Raw genomic sequence first — 22,864 nt, forward strand, 5'->3', positions numbered from 1 at the left:
TGTGTATGCACATAAACATACAAATGTGCATACACAGATATTCAAACAGCACAAATAAAATTATTATATTTCAGGTCAATTATGTGACCTAAAAATAAAGAAGTTATTTTCAGGTCACATAATTGTTTGTCACTGGTCACAGACAGTATAATTATTTTCCTTTAGCAAGCTAATCTCTCTACCTGCATTCACAACACAACTTCAAATCCTTAGTACCATAGCACTCTGGCCTCTACTTCTTGGTCAGAAAAAAACGCAGAAAGACATCTCTGAATTTGTCCAGCGAGGATTCCTAGGACAGTCCTTATAGAGGATGCATGGTTTTCATGGTTTTCTTCATAGAGAAGAAATGAAATCTTCTCCTTCCCCAGAACTAACTTTAGGATCAAAAGTACTCTAGCGATCAAATTATGCAGTCTAAGAACATAGACTAGAAGGTAGAGCTGACACTGAAACTCATTTCTCTATTAAGTCTTTTAGGAACAATGGTTAGCAGCTTTCTGGTTCTATGAGAGTGGAGAAATTTGACAGTGCGCCTTTCTCTCTTGATTACTGCCTCCTCTTCCAGGACAGTTTGAAATCCCCCACGACACAACAAGAGCTAACTGCTCCCTGACTGACTGGATCCAGGTGTTTTCTGCAGAAGGTGACAGCTAATCAGTCTCAGGACGTAACAAGTCTGGAGGCCTGTAGGATACACAAAGCATGTCTGGGCAAAGGCCAAAAAAAGTCAAGTAAGAAGACTTTTAAGCCTAATGGCTGCTTTAAACTGGGATCAACAAGCCTCTTAACTAACTCTCTCCTCCATGAGAAAGACTCAGCTTTAGCTGAATAATGCATCTTGTTGTCCTTACTTTTGCTGCTAATATATGATTTCTTTCCCAGACCCTCACAACAGAAGCTTGCTATTCTTCAAAGCTTCTTTTTTTGCACGTAGCTCATACTTATCAATACATCACAAACCAAGAAACTGGCATCCTATGTACTGTTTGGTTTCTGACTCCCCACCTGCCTGGACTGCCATAGACCATGGGCCTCACTTCTATTACCACTATTTACCAGTCATTAACTAAAAAGTTCAACAGGTCTGAAAAAGCAGCCATGGCTTTCAGGGCTTATACAGATTCACTTTGGAAGTCTTAATATGAGATTTGGGTCTCAGTGCTAGAAACACTTTCAGCTGACTGAGGGGTCTCAAGTTTCTATGCTGCAAGAATATTTACTGTTATTTTGACTCACCCTTTGCTGAAGGGATTAAAAACATGAGTATGTTAACCCTGCTGAGAAAGTTTTAAGTCAACAATATTCAACATTTTCATAGGCCAAAACCAGACAGAGCACATCATCCCATGCTTGGTAACTTACTTGTATTTTGAGTCTGCAGGCAGGAATTAAACATGCCTACCACCAACACAATCTAAGGATTTTACAGTGTTGCAGAAGTGTCCACAAAGACAAACCAGTAAGACAGACTCAGCAGAAGATTAAACCTTCTGCCACTGCTACCTCTAGTTTAAATGCATGAACATTAATGAAAAAACTCGCCAACACTACTGCTGCCTAGAGGAGCCATAAATCAGAGACCCAGGGCATCTAATTTGGCATTAGGGACTCCTGTGTGTCAAGGCTTCTATAGAAACTACAATTAGCAACTATGAGGATTTTTTTGAAAAACACCTTTCTTTTGTTAATTGAGCAAAGGAAGTATAACATATTCCTGGAGCCTGCACAACACACAAATTTAAGCAGAACTTCAGGAACCTAATATAATTTCTATATGTATAAAATGAAAGGAGTTTTCTGACTAGACAAACTCTAAGCCAAACTCTTTACTCATTCACTGTAACATGTTGTCTCCACACCTTACTTCCTAGTCAGCTACAAATACCTGCTATCAATGAAAAGACTTAAATTTAAAGGCAGCATAGTACTGGTGGAGACTGACGCATGCATGCATTGCTGCTTCAAAAAACAGCCCAATTATTTTTTTCTCCATTTCCTTTATTTCAGACAATATTATGCAGATTATTATGAGCTATTTAGTCCAAGCAATCATAAACACTGCAGCACTAATACTCCAGTTTACTGGAATATATATAATTTGACATATAAAGAATTTTCACTATATGTATATGCATGTGTTTGTACAAGACTTTTTATCAATTGAGTTAATCTGCAAGCCTGAAAAATAGTAGGTGGTTATATTTTAGTGAGATACAGGCAAATTTTTTTTGTATCTTATCTACCACCTTTTAACAAAAGACTCTCTGTTGCAGGGCATGCCCCTATTAAATGCTGGATGTTGTTCATAATTTCTATTTCCTCAGTTCCTAGCAAAATTAGGGAAAACATATGAAAGAGTAATTGAGTAATTTTGCAGAAGGGCTGTGAAGCTTGAATGGTCAGATTCAAACCCAGTAAAAGAAACATAACTTCTTCTCTTCCCAAAAGACCTAATGATAATTTTATGTATGTATAGAATTCCTCTAAATAAAATCGCTGTTTAATTTCATACAAATAAAGACACAAATAGGCAAATGGCACATTTGTCTTAAGTATGCATATGGGAAGACAGTGCAGGTAGCTCTCTAATGATGGAATGCAAGTCTAGGTGGAATGGACTAGACTCATATATAGAATATTTCAGTTGTAAGAGAGCTACAGTGATCATCTAGTCCAAATGCCCGATCAATTCAGAGACTAACAAAAATTACAACACAGTATTGAGGGCCTTGATCAAATGAGTCTTTAACACTGACAGGCCTGGGGCATCAAGCACCTCTCTAGGAAGACTGATCTCTTTCACCAACTTCTTGGTAAAAAAAATGCTTCCTGAAGTCCAGTGTGAACATCCGCTAATGCAACTCTGAACTATCCCCACATGCCCCATCATTGGATACCAGGAGAAAGAGATCAGCATCTCCCTTTCTCCATCCCCTCCTCAGGAAGCTGCAGAGGGCTATGAGATTGCTTCTCAGTCTCCTTTTCTTCAAATTAGACAAACGTGGTGTAAAACATAATGACTCATTTACATTACTCACTGACTACATCAGCAAAAGGGGGAAGACAAACTGACCATTCAGTCAGTGCCCACTGCTATGAGGGAGACAATACAGGATGCTAGACAGAGTAACCTAAAACATCCCGACATGCCTGACCACAGTCCTACTTACAGCTTTGCCTGGAAGGCGTTTAGCAAATCCCATATGTTGAGATCTGCTGATTGTTTCTATTATGAGGTTATATTGATACAACCTTTTAGAACTTAATTTAAACATGACTAGAAGACAATATACTCATCTGACAACTCAATGCATACAATTTTGTTTACAGAAAATATAACCGCTACTTAAATGGAATAGTTTACTCTACACTACAATAGATTCTACACTGTAGAATCACTAGGTTATATGAATGAAAACAAGGCCAAGACACAAAAGTTAAATTAGTACTGTAACACATATTACCTTTGAGTATTTTATGTGTATTAATTCACAAGTTACTGTAGAATGACTGGTATATTTTGCATTTGTTTGATTCTGTATGAAAGGAGCTCAATTGTATAAAAAGAATATTTCTGGAGTAATTAATTACACAGATTCTCATGCCTTGCCAAAAGGTGAGTATGTGCAAACAATGAAGTTCATTTTAACACTTCCATAAAGTCACACTTACTGAGAGGTAACAAAATTTTCCCATTGACCTCAGCCTCGCAAGTTCCATTTCTGAGTGTCTAGAAATCAAAGCTACATGATTTTTAACATACAAACACTTTTGTAAAAGAGAAGTTTTTCAAATATATCATGAGAGGGTCTGCTTGAATAAACATTTCAAAATTATCAAAAATGTGTCAACTCCAATATGTGAAAATGCCATTACTATACAGCAGAAGTTACAGACAAGCTGAAGGTGTAATCCTTTCCATTTTGAGGAAAACATGCTTGGGGTGAAAAAAAATTTCCAACTCAGAAGTTATAAATTTCATACCAAAATATGTGATTTTTATTGTAAAATTCAATGTGAAGTTATGGGTCTGCAGTCTTTGAAAAACAGATCCTGAAGATGCCACTCCTAATTGAAACTGTAACTGCAACCCTTGTACTGCCTCCTTCACCTCTACCTGTCCTACACCTGTAAGAAGAAACTGTAAATTTCTCCTCATATAATAAAAGAGGAGGTGCCACAGGAACACCACAGATTAAAAAGAGAGTCAGAGGACATGGAAGGTAACGCCCAGTAAATAGATCAGAAAAGGGCCATACCTATCATATGGAAAACAGGCACCGTACAGGAACATAGCGCTGTTACTCGGTGTAAGTTTGTCTACAGACAGATTGTTCTGGGCAAGCATCCTCCCTCCCAGTTGGATGGTCTCCTGCTGTATCTGTTACACTTCATTTTTTGGACCCTCAACACTTGTACATGTGAGTTCTGAAAGGCCCTGCTACAGAGGGACAGAAGTGAGGATAGCACACTCTGAGACAGAATATGAGATTGTGCTGTCTCAGAATAGGCCATAGGAAAAAAATTGCTCCAAAATTTCCTGTCTTAGCAGGATGCCATCCAGTGGGACACTGACAGATCTGTGAGGTGAGCAAGACCAAGTGTAAGGTCCTGTACCTGGGTCACGGTAATCCTACACCTCAATACAGGTTTAATGAGTGGATTGAGAGCAGCTCTGCATATGGGTGGATGAAAACCTGGACATGACCCAGCAGCGTGCATTTGCATCCCAAAAAGCCAACTGTGTGCTGGCTATATCAAAAGACACTTCTCTACTTTACTCTCTGGAGTGCTGCATCCAGCTCTGGGGTCCCCAGCATAAGACAGGCAGAGGAGGGCCACAAAGATGATCAGATGGCTGGAGAACTTCTGCTATGAGGAAGAGCTGACACAGTTGGGATTGTTTAGCCTAGAGAAGGTTTTCGGGGAGATCTTATGGCAACCTTCCTGTTCTTGAAGGGGACCTATGGGAAGGAAGGGAAAGGTCTCATTATCAGGGAGTCAGTCTAGTTATAGGATGTGGGGTAATGGTTTTAAGCAGAAAGAAAGTAGGTTTAGATGGGATTTTAGATAAGGTGAGTGTTCTTTACTCTGAGATTGGTGAGGCACTAAACAGGTTGCCCAGAGAAGCTGTGGATGCCCCCAGCTGTGGAACTGTTCAAGGCCACATTGGATTGGGCTTTGAGCAGCCTGGTCTAGTGGAAGGTGTCCCTGCTTAGAGCAGGAGAGTTGGAATAAAATGATCTTTAATGTCCTTTCCAAATGATTCTTGTTTCTAACAAAACAAGTAAGCATCTTAGTCGTCCTGTCATTAAGTTTTCTGTATTACCAGCTCTATTTAAGTGTATATTTGACAACATTCTGGTTTTGTATTTTACCTTGTGAGACCAAAAGGTCAATGATTTAGGGTTACAGTGAGAAGGACGTATTAATATCCAAGGGCTATTCCCAGGTATAGAATAAGAGAACCATTACTCAGGAGTGCAGGAGAGATGATGAAGACTATTGACACACCTCTTAACAGTCACAAATGTTACAAACACCCCCAAAAATTTGACTTCTCATCTTAAGAAGAACTTTGTGTTATTTTTTGATTGTAATTAAAACCCCAGCTACTTTCTTAATCTATTATTCTTTGACTCACAATAGCAACAGCCACTTTTCACCCTAAAAATAGATTAAGTCAGTTGGTAAAGTAGATGTTGACATAGGTCAAAACCATGGAAAATTATTGCAGATACCATTTCACAAATATAGGGCTCTAAAGTTGGATAAAAGGTTATTGACTCCAGCAGTGATATTTTGTGCATTCTTGCTGATTAAGAAAGTGTTTCTTCAGCAAGGGTCAATGACAATCCACAATCAAAGCAGTTGTCATAATTACGCTACAGATTCTGAAAAAAAAGCAAGATAGAACAAGAAACAGATGTTAATACAGGCTGAGTAGAAACCAGAAAAGCAGAGGAGAAAAAACAGCAGATAATCCTTGAAATTACCACTTAAGCCCAAAGAAACACAATTTGCATGACAGTAGGTCAAGCTACTGCAGCGTCTCCCATGGACCAAAGCTGAAGTTCAACACATATTTTTCCAACTCATAGCCACAAAAAAGCCAGTCAGTCCTGGTATGACTTAAGTGGCTTCTATCTGCTTTGCTATATTTTTTGTGATTAATTGTAGCAGTATAGCCATACTTCCACACCCATGAGGTACATTAATCCACACTTATGTCTTTTAATGTAACTGAAGTGTCCTTTGCCCTTCCCTTGTAACCTTCCTACCCCCAACAGCTACAAGCTCTTCACATAAATGCATACACATCAGACTAAAACAGTGTGGCAAAAAAATCTTCCTCCTTTAGGAACAAGACTGTAGAGGACTAAAGTGTGAAGAGAAAAGGCCTGGCTAGTCATGAAGGAAGATGGGCTCTGTCCTAAGGCAGTTTAACAGCAGCCAGAGCTGCTGGGAAGGCCAAAAGCATCTCACTGAAATTCTGGAGAAGCTCAGCATATCTGTTGCTGGCCAGAATCTCTGTATGACTGGAAAGCCAGGGAACAATCAAAGGCAAAGGACCCACATTTTCTCTCCTTGTGGAACTCTTGACAGGTTTTCTGCTTGCCAGCACAGCTGTAGTAACTGATGAGTGAACGCATCTACAGCCATTGCCCAACCTCCACCCTTCTTGTGTGTTGTACCACAGCTTACCATAAAGCAGCTCAAAATTACAGGATTGAAATCCTACAGCATCTTTGTGGGAGAGCCGAGAACAAATTTCAGGGAGCCTGGGCTCCTCGCCATTGGCTTCCAGCAGCACCAGTCCCAGATGTCATATGCAAAGACCAAGCATCTAAAGCAGTTGGCAATTTTTCCCTTCCTCAGATCTGAAGTGGCCTAACCAGCTTGAATGTCCTGGTTCTGTTTCTAAAATAACTCAGCCTTGGAATAGTGAGGAAAAGTCTTTACTGCATGAGCTTAAAAGCAACTCCTATGTTTATACAAGGTAGTTTATAATTTTTAGCCACAGGTCATACACCTCAACTTGGAACAACTCAAGAGCTACAAACTTACAATTTTGAGTACAATTTTAAATGACCTCTAACTGACAGGTCTGCTTGGTACAATACTTAAGGCTCCAGTTACACCTGTTGTGACGTGCCTCGGGGAGGCAAAGAGTTAGTTTCAGATAAGCATTGTTCCACCCCAAACCCCTTGTGGCCCAGGAGTTCTGATTGGGTTTGATTCCCTGGGGGTTTGTCCTTTGCTGTGTTTCTAATGGTCCCTGACCCACCTCAAAGGTGCAGACCCTTGGGAGTTCTGTCCCTCAAAAACATCTGCTCAGCCTCTGTTCGGGGCTCTCTATTCTGGATCTGAGTTTGTTCCCAAGCTGAATAAATGGTTTCATGAAAAAAGGTCCGTCTTGTTGCTGTTCCATGCTGGTCCCCAGAACCCTGCGGCTTCTCTGGACATGAGCCTGAGGTTGTGGACTACAACATACACCATTGAATACAATGCTAGTATCTAGAAATACCTAGTCTTGGGACAATGTAATCATCTTGAATTTCAATATGGGAGGAGGATTAGTGATAATATCACTCTGTATGTCACAAACTTGTATGTCACAACTCCATCTAACTTAGACCCATAATCGCAAATTTTTAATAAACCAAAAGGCTGATCCAGTGTCCACTAGAGGATAAAACTTTGAGCTCCCAAAACTTCATTTGCTTTGGAATTTAACATCTGGCAGCTGAATTATCTTGGATTTCATGTCTGTATTACTGTAGCAATTATTATATATATTAAAAACAAGGGGGAAATTTCTGATGTGGTATTTTTCTTTCCTTAGGCTAGGTGTACAACTCTGGTCATAAATCATTCAAGTCCTTTGGATATCTGCATGTGCTACTTTAAGATGGCCTTAACTCATGTAATGACATCCTAGGAAGACAAATCTCTAACACAGGGTTAAATTCAAATGTCAAAAATACAAATGTAATTCCAAAAATGCTGATTCAGTCAAGAGTTTCCCATGGTTTCAACTGCCACTTAGAAAATCCACTGAGAATTAGTAAAACAGTAAAAGTATTCCATAATTAAGTGATATGTAATATCCATCAGTAGCATACTGGACTTACCAGTGTAAATACATCTCCAGAGTAGACTCTTCACTGAACAAAACTCCCTTAACTCCATTCTTAAGAATGTAAGAAAGTATCACAAATAACTCAGCTTATTTCCAGGACTTTTGCCTAATGTTGTGTAGTCAACAAGGAAATTTTTCACAAAAGTCTGACATGGAAAAATTCTAGAAAAAATTCACAGAACATATACTAAATATCAAACTAAGCAGTTTTCTGATCAGAATTCTTTAAACCACAGGAAAACTTGATCCCATTTGGGTTTATTTGATTATGCCTGCCTTGTTATTGTCTATCCTTAATCATAAAAGGATAAAGTATTTTTTTCCAAACTGACCCTGTTTATAGCAAATACTTAGAAGTATTTTTAAAAATCAGAATTGATCTGAAGTGCTTATACTAAGCTTCGGTTTTAGAATTTTGAGTTTTACGCTTTAGGGAAGTATCAGAGGCATATTTTACATCACCCCATCTCCCAATACCTAGTTCCTTGGTATTTCAGATGCCTTTGCAGCACAACTTGATTGTTGCTCTTATTTAGAAGCATATAATCATAATATTGGAAGAGACCCTTTAAATGATCATCAAGTCCAACCATCAAGTCCAGCCATCAAACCAGCATTACCATTGTGTTCAGCATTAAATCATGTCCTTTAGTACCATATCCACAGAGGTTATGAACATCTCCAAGGATGGTGACTCCACTTCCCTGGGCTGTCTGCTCCAATGCTTTACAAACCTTTCCATATTTATTTATTTATTTTGAATATGTAATTTAAACCTCCCCTGGCACACTTGAGACCATTTCTTCTCATCCTGTTACTCATTACCTGGAAGAAAAGCCAACTCTCAGTTTCCTACAACCTCCTTTCACATAGTTATACAGAACAGTAAGATCTTCTCTAGTCTGCTTTTCTGCAGGCTAAACAGCTCCCTCAGCTGCTCCCTACACAACTTACTCTCTTAGAGTTTTCACCAGCTTCATAGCCCATCTCAGGACCTGCTCCAGCATCTCAGTGTCTCTACAGAAGTGAAGTACCCAGAACTGAACAAAAGATTTGGGTATGGCCTCACCAACTACTTCCCTGGTCTTGCTGGCTACGCTGTTCTTGATACAAATCAAAGATGCCACTGGCCTTCTTGGCCACCAAGGGCACACTGCTGACTGATGTTCAGCCACTGTCAACCAGCAACCCCAGATCCCTTCCCACCAGGCAGCTTTCCAACCACTCTTCCCCCAGCCTGCAGTGCTGATTTGGGTTGCGTGACCCAAGGGCAGGACCCAGCACTTCGCCTTACTGAATCTCATACAATAGGCCTCAACCTATTGATTGATTCAGCTGTGCAGATCCCTCTGCAGAATCCTCCTACCCTGCAGCAGACCAAACTTGGTGTCATCTGTGAACTTGCTGAGGGTGTGTTTGATCCCCTCATGCAGGCTGTCCACAGATACTAAACAGGACTGATCCCAACGCTGAGCAGTGGGGAACACCACTGTTTCGTGCCCATTGTGTTTCTGATCTATCTCTTCAAGTCTATAGAGGAGAATTGTTAGCACCTACCCTTGGAACAATTTGCCTTTTTCTGCCCTGAAACTCAACTTACAGTTGTCAGTGAATTTCACTGCTATTCAAAGATTTGATTACTGACCCTTTTAAATATCATTATCATCACCGTTCAAAATAAACTGTCAAAAACTACCTGTGAAAGACACATGCAGCCAGCCTAAGAAAACATTGCAGTTCAACTCTTAGGCAAATGTAAAAGGACTAAAGTTTCTTTTCCTACAGTCAGTAGGCCAAAGAAAGTCAAATGTTTTTTCAACTGTACACCTCACAAAATGTGGACAGCACTTCCAATGAGGCCATATCTCTCAATTTCTGCATATCAGAAAACATAAAGGCTGGAGTGATTAACAAACTGACTTGTTACTTTCATTTATTTTAAAGCCCCAGCTGAACCAAGGGTAACATCACTGTTTTGCGACTTCAGGATGGTCCCTGTGCATACTGTGGCACTTGAAGTGTGTCCGCAACAGTCACTCTGTTATGGATTCATAATTCACAACACTTGTCATATTATAAATTGAGAAAAAGAAAATAAAGGTTTCTATATCCATGGATATCATTTATGGGATAGATTTTTAAATTGCATATACTACAGCTTTTTGGCATCCAATCACATGACTCACAGAGTTGCAATGTGGTCTCTACAATCTTCACAAAATTTCTTTCACCTAGGTTTACTTAATTCGATAGCAATTTCTATGGCTATTCCTTTACTGTCTTCCACTGGGATAAAATGTCTTTAAATGGTCTAATATAAATGTGATTTTTTTCATATGATGACAATCTAGGAATACTTTTTGTACTAATAGAACAACGTTTTACTAACCAAGATAAATTTCAAATGTACAAACATGCGTCTTCTGACATATGCAAACTTGAGTTTTGTTTGATAGAATCTAAGATGTGCTACAGAAGATGTCTGGTCTCATCAGGGAAGACATTTCAGAAGCCTCAGTGTAATGATTTTCATAAATCTTCCTATTACTACTATTATTTTATCTCAAATCATTTATCCAGTTGCTTTGCCTACTGACAGAAAGGGCTGAAATGCAAAAGACTTTAGTGCATAAACAAACATATATTAGCATCAGACAGCAGCTTAAAAATCACCTAACTGCATTTCCACTATTTTCCAAAACAGTGTGGAAGTTGAAAGAGATAATATCTCAGTCTCTCATAATGGCAACAGTTATCCAAATACCTTCTTCAGATTACCTCTTCAGAGTGTAATTGGGCTCAGAAGATGACAAGCAAGTGTAGCAAACATCTGCACTGAGCAAGGCTGCAAATCTCACTGCTAGTATCCTTCATGCAAGGCAAAGGAAGTGTGTTTATATAGCAAAGACCCAGGAAAGAGGCCCAAACATGGAGAAATATTTTGGAGAAAAAACAATCCACAAGGAAGTGACATTCAGATGTCTTCTTAGCTGAGGAGAGGGAAGTTTTTAGGTCACAGTATCCAAATATATATGCAGGTAACCCAACTGCTGTACAGTATTATTCTTCAAACTCACAAATAGTTACAGGAATGCGAAACGTCTGAAAGTTGAAAGTAAATAATTGAACGTAAAGCAAAACCAGAACATTTTTGAAACTTATGGATACTTTGTATTGCTGGCAGAATTTTTATTAAAATTTAATTCAAATTTTTAATTCAAATTCTAAAACCTACACTCTTCATCAAATAGAAATTAATTCTGATGTCATATGACATGTAATAAAAGATAGTTTAATTGGATGATCACAGTATTTCCTTCTGATCTTGCAGACTATGAATCTATTGGCATTTGTATTCTTAAGAACTAGTTTTTTAGGAACAGCCTGGAAGTCAAAAAACCTTTGGAATCCAGAAAATCTACTTTCATTATACAAAGTTGTTACAACACAACTTTGTTACATGCAAAACACAGAGTGTATATATATAAATATAATGTGTGTGTGTGTATGTTCATGTATGTATATATAAACACGAAGTTGTTATAACTACAGATATAACAGTGAATTGAGTCTCAGTTTAGTAAAGCTACTTAAAAAGAAATATTGTATCTGTATCCTCCACAAAAGTAAAGTTAAACTAATATCCTGGCCTTTACAGATATTTATATATAAATTCAGCACCAATGACAGCATCAGCATTTACTCTCCCTCGAAAGAAACGTTTTTCTTAAAAAAATGGGAAAAATAATGTCAAACAATAATGGAGGTCAAACATACACTACATAAGTGATAGTCAACACACCAATGGATATTACTGCTTTAAGTGGATTATATGGATTTGGACAAAATGTTTCATTCTGCTAAAATGTTGCTTGGATTCAAGCAATGTTCTGTGTGAGTCCAAGAGAAATACAATTCCACAGAATAAAATACATAGCAGTTGAGGTGCATTTGCCACTTCCAGAAATTTTTATTCAACTGCCATTGTCCACCTTTTGCAGCGGAAAGCAGGAAGTAACTAAGTCATATGATGAAGGCTGCACACATTCAAGCAGCACAGCTGTGAACAGGACACAGCTACTGGGCACTTTTTCTGAAGCATTAAAGCTGGAGAGGATCTGCTAAGAGTAAAACAGATCAGCCAGGGATGATGAGTGGCTTTTCAGTGACACTGGCTTTCCAAAAGGATCCTAAAAGAAAGGATCACAAAAAATGTTGGGTAGTGGGGAGATCCTTTTGCTTTGTTTTGGGGAGGGATGTCTTTCCAGATCCCTTTTCCTGCCTTCAATTAATTCCAGATCCCGTTAATAACCCCAGGTATGACAAATTATCTATGTATCTCCTGATTTCTTGCTGTCCACTATTTAGAATACTTGAGTGAGGTAACAACCACTGGACTTAAACATGATGGTCTTGCCTATCAGAAGCAGGAAGACAGGTGCATAAAAATCTTGATCCATTATGTCAGGAGCATACATTGCTGCCAGAACGTTTTCCAAGTGCAAAGTAGGGAAAAAAGAACTTTAATTCATTTTTCTAAGAACACGCTTCAATACAACCAATATCATCAGCATAAGAGGAATCTGGATCTCCTCACAAAATGGTGTGTAGAAACCGTTCTGTTACATTTCTATACAGCCAGTTCTGAGATGCGCCTTTCCAAAAAGTATTTTCTTTCAATTTCTATCTCTATCCCTGCTGATATTTTGGCATTTGGCCCTGCATGATCAGCTGTTTCCAGAATGCTAGTTCAAAACTAGGATCTATTCAGTGATCTCTTTCTGACATCCAGCAATTTTACAGCTCAGTAGCCAAACCACCAATTTGCTGTCTTTCTTAACACTCTCACTGCAAACTGACTTTAACAACAGCTTAAGCACACTTAGTGAAACACAAGACCACTGCAGCTGTCAGAGCTGTTGTCTTCACTGTCAAGCTCTCAGAATACAGATTAAAATAAAGAGGACTAACTCTCCTTGGTTTTTTAAAAACATCTAGTTGTCCTATCATTTTTCACTTATAAATGCACTTTACTGCTAAAAAACATAGGAGCAAGCACTACTTTACTGGAACTGTAACGAAACTCAAATACTAACACCTACTAGCATCTAAGGACTAAGGACTGAAAATGCCTTTCCCTATAACCCTCCACTTGTACATGTTTATAACTGCTGTGAAGAATTGTCTTAAGGCTTTGAATTTCCCACACATACATTTACCTCAAGTGCTTTTGCCATCATTAAGGCTGAGCGAAATCCTTTACGGCTTCCTGAACTGTGTGAGGAATATAACACTCTTTTCGTTTTTAGGCTTCAAGTGGATTGTCCTTGGGTTTCTTGTTGGTGTGTTTGCTTTCAAATAGCATTTGCACTTACAAAACAAGGCTGCACAAGTCTGTGTGATCTGCCTTCACTTGCACTGTAGGTCCCTCCATTAGTTGTCTCACTTTGAGTGAGGATGAGCATTCCCAGCTTGCACAGGGAGAGCAAACCAGACAGGTGTGCCATTAAACAGGAAAGCATTCTGACAGAGAAGTGCAAAGAAAATCTTATCCCAGAATGGAAAGACTTTAGAAAGCATCTAAACTGGAGCTGGAACGAGGTGACTTTTAAGCTCCCTTCCAACCAAAACCAAGACACAACTCGACATCTAATTAAGTTAGCTATTCTGCAGGCTGCATATACCTTTTGCACTCTCAACAAAAGCATCTGCAACCTCTACTAGTCCCTGCTCAAATCAGTTGCTAGCTGAAAGACTCTCATAGTGTGCAGCACCATACTGGAGTGCATGCTGCTCAAATAACTTCTCCAAACCTCCCATGATTGTGATAGTAACATGTCCTCTGATGAAGCAATGGAGGGACAAAATTATTTTCCTCCTTGTTTTTATTATTTCATTAATACACAGTCAACTTTGCACTTAGATATCTTTGCACACAGATATCCCAGACTGTTCTAATGCTTATAGAATATAAGGAAGTAATCAAAAGAAGTATTGGTAACTAATTATCTGTATTTTAAGTACTTTCATTTTGTACAATAAGGTATCAAATGCTAAATGCAGTTAGGTCTAGTAAGATGTTTTTCTGAATTTATCCATTACTGGGATTAGCACTGCAGCTCCAGCAGTCTGCACAAGAAAACTGCAACTATTATCATGTATGAGCCCTACATTTAGTTCCTAAGATACATAAATATGCTTTTGTTGAGGTTCCTCTAGTGACAGTGAAAGAAAACATTGTGACACTGAAGGGAAGAAGTGCGAGACTTTTTTTCCCCACTTTGCTCCCAAACCCTAGAAATTTAAAAGGTATGTTACATCTAGAATCTTCATCTTACTATGTGAATGTAGCATTGTGTAACATCCATTTCAGATCTATTTGTTCTCTACACAGCAAAAGTATGCCCTGAAGGGAGTTTTCCCCTCAATTATTCCTAAAGAATATTTCTATATCTTTTTGAAGGTTCCTAAACAAGTTTCTGTAACAAGATCTATGCTATAGTTGGAAATATAGTCACTGATCCTAACCTCCGCTCCACATGTTTGCTGGAATGAATTTGAAAAGCAGAACACACTCTACAAAACAAAAGTGGAGGAATCCTACTGCCACAAACCCCAAATTCACCAAGCGCAGAGAGGTCAAGAATGTGATTTTGCAAAAGAAAAAATCCCCCATGGTTTAAACAGTTCTAAGCTAAAATCCAGCTAAAATCCACCCAATGTTTTTGAATTTTTGAGACTTAGCATGTTCAAGACATATGTTGGTCTGCAAAATTCAGAATAGGCTATTTATATATTTTTTCTTCTCTTAATAGCATGAATCCCTTGCAAAGGCCCAGTTTCATATATGTGGGGTCTTTTACTTTTGCCTCTCTAAAACCAGAAGGCCCCAAATATATCAAAGTCAAGGAGATAAATTAAATCTGCATGATTTCCAATATTCCTGACCAGAAAGGTTAATTTACTTCTGAGAGAGATAGCTGAGTCCTTGCCTGCCACTTTAGAGTCAGGTAACATCTTTCTCATTGACAATGAAATCTAGAGACCATAACAGCAACCATACCACAATCCCTAAAGACTGCTGAGTTCTGGAATGGGATAAGTGACAGCTGGTCCAGGACATCATTGTGAAGAAGAGCAATCTAAAATTTGGTGTTCTTTTCTGCACAAGGAACAGTGTTCTGTCTGCGGAGGATACAAAATCAGTGTAAGGATGAACCATGGATGACTGTAATCTAAAAGTGAAAAACTAATACTACATTAATATATATGGCCTCCTCTTTTCAGTCTACTGGCCAAATCCATTGCTCCTACAAGAGGAAGTATCTGTTCTTCAGTCAGTGAATTTTGTCACATAATGGTAATTTTTCTTAATTTATTTACAATAGATAGAAACATTTAATGAAGTTAATTGTAACACTAATGAGACAGGCTTATTTCTGAAGAACAAAAGCTTTATTAATGTCTAATTAATAACGGATTTGCTGTTTGTACTTAAGGAAACAAAAAAAAGTCATTGAAGCTTCCCAGTGGAATTACCTTTTGATGTTTTCTACTAGAAGCAGAAAAATGACCAGTACAAATTCAGTGTAATATAATTTTCGAAAAGGAAAATATTCACTGTCGGGGAATGTGGAAGTTTTTCTTGAAATATATTACTGTATTCAGTTACCTAGATTTAGATTTCCTTTCATCATGATTTCACCTGATTTCATCATGATTTCATCAGTTGTTGGCATCTGCCTCAAAGGAGTTTTGTCCCCTCAATATATTTAATTTCAAATGCATTAAAAAGAAAGATTAGATTCAAATTTTTCACTTGCCAAGTCATTTTACGGAACTCCTTGGCAAAGACAATCTCATTGTTAATTTTTGGAAAAGAATTGGAGATTAGTTGGGGGTTTTAACAGGCTCGCTTCCTAATTACTTGCCTATCCTCTGAAAACAGCCCATATAATTTGGTGTCATCGAAGATATGCTTGCGAGCATTTTATATGCTGATACCATGAGTTCTGATATTCTTGATATGGCAAAGATAAAACTTTCTCTCCTATCATACTGCAACACACTGTGTGTGGTTAGATCAGGCTGTGTAAAATATAACTGTCTGGAGTAATGTTTTCCCAGGTATTCTGATCCTGGAGTAGGGTTGACAAAGGCATGACACTACTGCAAAATTGTGCTGAAGCAAAGTATCTTCCATAAGTAAAGGTAGCCTTATTTCTTCATTCCGTGAGAATGTAAATCTTTCTCTTTCTGTGACTCATCTAACAGGATTCAAACTCCAAATAAACCTACCCATAATTCATTGAAGTTAGAAAAATATGAGAAACCATATTAGTAGAGATTGATAAAGAAACACTAATGCTCCAAAGTTAGCTAATATCACACTTCACTGGAACACAAATTATTAATTACATGGTTTTTAGCATCACTGTGGGCCAGATGTCTTTTTCAGATCTCTGCTGTGGTGGGAGACCACAGGGAGCTCATGAGAAATATGGAACAAACTTTAGTTAGTTAGATAATATACTCTATCTGAGTATATTATCAATCTTTTATCTGCCCTCTATTACCTTAAGAACTGTTGTCTTCTAGGATCATTTATTCTACCTATTCTGTGGGATATTTTTTACCATAAGAGTCACAATTTCATTATCACAGCACCTCACTAAAAACTCATTTTATACAATAGTTCAGAATAAAAAGATAGTTTTTCCAGCTGTGCTGTCCATTTAATTTACATGTACTACTGTCGTCTATAGACACTTCAACTCTCACATTTCATTGGAATTGTAATCACTTTACTAATAGAAAAGCTCCACTTGATTTCCCTCATAGCTTTTATTGATGAAAAGTCTGGCCTCAGACTGTGGTTTCAATCTTTGCTTGCAATGTTTCCCACTTTGTGATTCTTCATTTCACCAGTGCAGCAAACCCAGAGGGATACCTCAGCTCTCCTCATCCCTGCAAATACTGTTATAATGTGGTTTCAGCAGATAGTCTACCATCAATACACTCAACTATATAATAGTTGAATTAAAGCCTCATGATACCTTTCAACTATCTGTACATCTTCCCACGTTTTTTTTTGCTCCTTCTCCCATTGTTTCATGAATTGTAGTATCAACCAAAGTAACTTTGCAGAGCAAATTCTAAAGCTAAAAAAAACCTCTTGATTCATGGTGTGGTGCTCTCATTGGCCCCTGCCAAAGATAACCACAAACAACACATAAGCTGGGGAGACCAGAAATCTTTGTAAATAGGTTTCTTTCAGTTGGCTTTGATCTCTGCTTTAAATCCACAGACTTCTTACACTTCTATGTTTTCCCATTAGGACATGCAAAACACCACATAACTATTCACTGTCTGAGAAAGATGACTAAAGCTATGTTTCAAATTTTCTCCATTACAATCTATTTAAGGAAATTACAGCCATTCTTATGCATAAGAAGATTATGCTTAATCTTTTTCTTTGCTGAATGACTACACGTAGCATTGCTAGGTAAGGATGTGGATGACAATTGACAAAACTGTGTTATACTGCACATCCTTTACCTTTTTTCTAAACAGGGATGATTTGAAGTTAATACAGGCTAATGCAGGGGAAAGTGTCAAAATGTGCAATCCACATGTCTTCAGTTTATCACAGAATCATAAAGGATGACAAACACCTCGAAGATCATCAAGTCCAACATTTGATCAACCCTCATCTTATCAACTAGACCACAGCACTAAGTAGCACATCTAGTTATTATGTTCCCTGTTGCATCTATTCATATTGTTTATAACAGTGTCAAGAGGCTTTTCCAGAAGAAGAAAATTTAACAAAAGATTTTCAAAGCAATTCATTAATTTAAATCCACAATAACAAGATTTTTTATGAGTTTTACGTCTTTCATTGTGCATTCACACAATGAAATCAAACACTGACAATATCTTAGAAATGCCAAATTTCATAATTTCTTCCATTATATGCAGGCTATTTACATAAAAAGTTGTCACTCAGTCAGAATTCCATACTTTAAAATTTTGTAAAGAAGCAAATTAGTGATCCATGTCTGAAGCAACACAGAACAGGTTAATTCCATGTACACATAACAGGGAGAGCTTTTTCCGCCTAAGTGAATTACCATTAAGTTATTTGTAAACAAACCTCAGTGTTGCTTTGTTCCCAAATACCCATGCTGACTAATCTGCAGCAAATATTGGCATTAGATACCATTCCACTCATACATATAGTAGCATGTGGTCCTTTCAAATTCCCACAGCAATGCAATGTGTCTTATTTAACTTTAAATATTTTGTTTTAAAAGAACCAGCTTACATAGAGTAATTAAATTGCCAGTCTGCTTTAATACTCATTAAATGTTATACACACCGAGGACAACATGGTCTTTATGCTACAAATTCATGTCCATTTATTGACATGTCTGCAGCCACATAAGAATTCCAAAACCCAGGTTCAGTAAAGCAGTCACAAAGTGAATCATACAAACACTTCTTGCAACATCCAGTTATTAGACCATCATCTTCTCTTTGGGTACAGAATCATTAACAGGCTGGAGTACAACCCTCACTATAGCTTTTCAATATTGAAGTGATATGTAACAGTGGTTGAGAAATGTAGAAATTCTATGCCAGCAGCATAGATTGGAGACAAGACCTAAACAACATAATAAATAAATTTTAATTTTGATTTTCAGCTGTGTTCTGCCTTCATTGTCTCTCACTATTCTGGACAAAGTAGTCTAGATGACCTGCCAGAGGTGCAGATGGTGTATCTGGGAGGTGGGTATAACACCACAGTTTAGGGTGTTACATGCATGGGACTTGTGCATTCGTGTGTCAATCCCTCCACCTCTGCACATACAGAAAGAGCATGGACTGATACAGAAGTGAACCTTCCATCCTTTTGCATCTTACCTATTCTATGAGCAGTGCTTGTTGTTTGAAGAGTGGGTCTCAGTACTTATGGGAACAGAGATTTGGGCCCCGATCACTTTTATACTAACCCCCAGTACACACTGCTCAGCAGAGCTGCTGGTGCTCTCAAAGGGTTAAGCAGTTCACCCTTATCAACAGAGGATTGAACACAGTTTTTTGTGTACATTCCAGGTCTTGTCCCATCCTCAAGAGGAACTTCAGACCTAAACACAGTTTTCCAGATGGCAGAAGTATTCCTATATGATGCTCAATTTGTACAGTGTTCAAACTCTTTCACCAGTAACTTTTACTTCTCATGAATGATTTGTTAAATAAAACCTGACAAATCCTTCACAGACAACATTCATCATCCAATAATTTATAAAAGCCTGACTCTGTTATTACCACACCAGGGGCCTGGGGGCTTGTTGGCAAGACTGCATTGCATGAACAGCAAAAAAAAAAGCTAATGGGATCTTCACCAAACTTTTTTTTCTAAAAAAAAAACAACAGAGGCAATCCAATTCTCCAGTCAGTGAATAAGCTACTCATCATTGAAATTAAAGGATTCAAACAAAAGTGTGTTGTGGGTAGGATACATAAGGATATTATACTTAATTATAAACCAGTAATTAAATTGTGTTGACAGTTACATATTATAGTGTATGCTACATAGAAATGGCACCATTTTTCACACAGATCTTAACATTAAGATCAGTGAAACCAAAAGGATCACAGAAAAGAGATCACAGAAAAGAGTACTCCTTTTCATCCCTCATAGACCAAGACCAGAAGAAGAGAAGAAAAAAAGCAAGAGCAATTTTCCTCTTAACATTGTAACATACCACATTGCCCATTTTTATTTTTAAAGCTGGTTGCTTCACAGAAGGGATCTGCAGACATAAATCTTACAATTTTACAGAGAAGCATAACACAGTAATGAGTGCATTATCAAAATTCAACTACTCATTCAGGAATAATGGTTGACCTTATGTTCCAAGAATAGCACATACTTAATACCATGGGTATCTTCTTCACTTTGTTTTAATGAGAAGTAGAACCTTAGAAAACAGATAGGGTAATACTTGTAATGCTATAGGCCATTCAGGTGAACTTCCCCTGGTATAGTATTTCATATAAAAAATGCAAAGGCTTTTTCTTCAGACACATGCATGGATTTTCTTACCTTTGGTTCCATTGAAATGAAGCTGTGGGTACCTCTACTTGAGAGAACTGACCTTTTAATTGTTTTACTATGGTAGAAGTGGTAGTAGTCCTTCAATGTTCCAATCTGTAAGAGCAGAAAAGAAAAAAAAAAGGAGTGGAAGACTTAATTTAATGAAACTCGTTTCCTGTTTTTCATTTTGGAAAGTCTATAAATTATGCAATTTCCTCTGTGCTCAAATGTTACTTGAACCCACTGATCATCTTTCAAAAGAAGGACATATGATATGAAGTGGATGAAGTATCCTTGAGGCAGTAACTGCATAACCAAAGATTATAACTGAGCTGCTTAGCCTGGTTGTATCTACGTTTTTAATGTTTAATTTATATGCAGTACTTTAGGTAATTCTATATCTATATCCAAACTGTCCTCAAACGGCAAGTATAAAAATCATTAAATAGCTATAGGGTTATTAAAAAGCATTCCATCTAGTTTGCTTAAGGAAATGTACTGTAAAACACACTAGTCTTGGTTATTTATATAATTAAATTATAAAAAGGACATTCATGGCATCAGACTATACAACAGGAATAATTTTCCTGTTCTGTCAAGTGAGAGCAAAAAGTAGAAGAAAGGTGGAAACGTTAAGTTCATGGGATAACTCATTCGAGGTACAAAATCAATTCATGCAAAATTGCAAATTTCACAATGGTGTAATAAAAATGCTTCTTACTCATCCCTTCAGTACACAATAGAAATATAAATACTGAAGTGAGATGGCCATCACAATTTGAAAAAGAAATCTTCCTTTCCAGAGTCATCAATATGTCTGCTTTCATTTTTCATTTTTAACTTGAAACTTCAGTTTCACTCACCTACAAACTAACATTCAGTCTCCTTGTCTTTGGGAGAATGCCTCTCCTACTCATTTGGAATTTGACCTACTAGTGTACTGCAAATCTTGTAAGATACTTAATAATTTAGTTTCAAGTTCCTCAATGATGAGCAAAAAAGGGACAATTAAGCATACTGTCATTTCAATTTAAAACTCAAAATGACCTCATAAACAGGTTTGGTTTCCCGAGTAGAGCTGAATGATATCATCAAAGAAGACGGAGCAACACCTGAAAACTTCCACCTTAAAAAAAATCCCCCAGATTTATACTCAATTTGCATCTATAATAATACATATGCAGGAAACTTGAGAGCTCAGCAGTAAAGACTTGAAGAGAATTGGAAATTAGTCACTCACAAATTCCAAGAATATTTAGAATATTAGAAAACAAAAATCTTGAGGAAATATGTAAATAGACTACAAAGAAAATATTGATATTGATAGAAAACAGCAACAATTTAAATTTTATTCCTTGCACAGGGAAAACTGGATCTAGGATATTAATGCCAGTCTGTGTGGGTGGTCCATCAGAATCTTCCTTTTGGGAAGAGTAACTTAAGTCTAGTGTAAGAAAAATACCAAAACATTCAGTTAAATCAATTTAGTTTATCATAAATTGATTTTTGTCTAAGACTAATGAAAGTGTATCAGTAGTAGAGTAATTTTCATGCTGCCTTCTCTCTGATAGGCAATTCCAGTTGAAGCAGCACATCTCCACAGCCTAGGTGTGCTCAGTTGTAATTAACTGGGTTACATCTGGCTGGTGGCCAGTCAACAGTACTGTTCCATAGGGCTCAGTCCTAGGACCAATTCTGTTCAAGATATTTAAGAACAATGTGCATATAGGATTTAAGTATTCCATGAGCATGTTTCCTGATGATACCAAACTGGGAGCTGCTGTTAACCCTCTTGAGAGACCAAAGGCCTTGCAGATGCATCTGGATAGATCAGAGCTATGATTAATGGGATGAAATTTAAGAAGGTGAAATATTGGATTCTGCACTAGGGATTAAGAAAGACCAAGGGTAAATGTAAAATGGGAGTGAAGTGGCTGGAGAGCAGCCCTGCAGAGAGCAACCTGTGAGTGCTAGCTAACATTAAGGTAAGTGTGACTCAGCCATGTATCTGGGCAGCTGTGCAGCCAAACTGCACCCTGGAATACCTCAAATACAGCATAACCAGCCAGACAAAGGGGGTGGTTATCTCATCATACTCAGCTTTGGTAAGCCCCTTTTAGAGTATTCTGTGCAGGTCTGAACCCCACAATTTAAGAAGGATGTGAAGGTCCTTGAATGCATTCAGAGGAGGCCAGCAAAGCTGAGGAATAGCCTGGAAGGCATGGCTTGTGAAGTGGGGCTGAGAACTTTGGCTTGGAGAATAGTAGGCTGAGGGTTAAACTCATTGCTCTATACAGCTTCCTGAGGAGGGGACAAGGAGATGGAGCTGCTGATCCCTTCCCACTAGGATTCAGGGACGTGTCAGAATGGTTCAGAATGGAATTAAAGGAGGTTTCACGCTGAACTTTAGGATGCGTTTCTTTACCAAGAGAATATTCAGACTTCCTGGGGAGATTGTGAATGCCCCAAGCTTGTCAGTATTTGTGAGGCATTTGGACAATGCCCTTAACAATGTGCTGTAACTGTTGCTCAGCCCTGAATTTGTCAACTAGATGACCACTGTAGGTCCCTTCCAATTCTGTTCTATCTTATCCTCTTCTTCTCTTCTCTTCTCT

The 22,864-nt window shown here is 37.9% G+C and overlaps 1 protein-coding gene across 2 annotated transcripts in view; it reads right to left on the reverse strand.

The window, feature by feature from the left end:
• Positions 1–22,864, reverse strand: part of PCSK5 (proprotein convertase subtilisin/kexin type 5) — a 229,767-nt gene that overhangs the window by 184,024 nt on the left and 22,879 nt on the right. For both annotated transcript variants that reach the window (XM_015652533.3, XM_015652536.3), the window contains exon 2: positions 20,259–20,363. In XM_015652533.3, the coding sequence (XP_015508019.1) occupies positions 20,259–20,363 (105 nt within the window). The remainder of the gene's footprint in view (positions 1–20,258; positions 20,364–22,864) is intronic.

This window comes from Parus major, chromosome Z, assembly GCF_001522545.3.
Source record: "Parus major isolate Abel chromosome Z, Parus_major1.1, whole genome shotgun sequence".
In the NCBI taxonomy this organism is placed as follows: Eukaryota; Metazoa; Chordata; class Aves; order Passeriformes; family Paridae; genus Parus; species Parus major.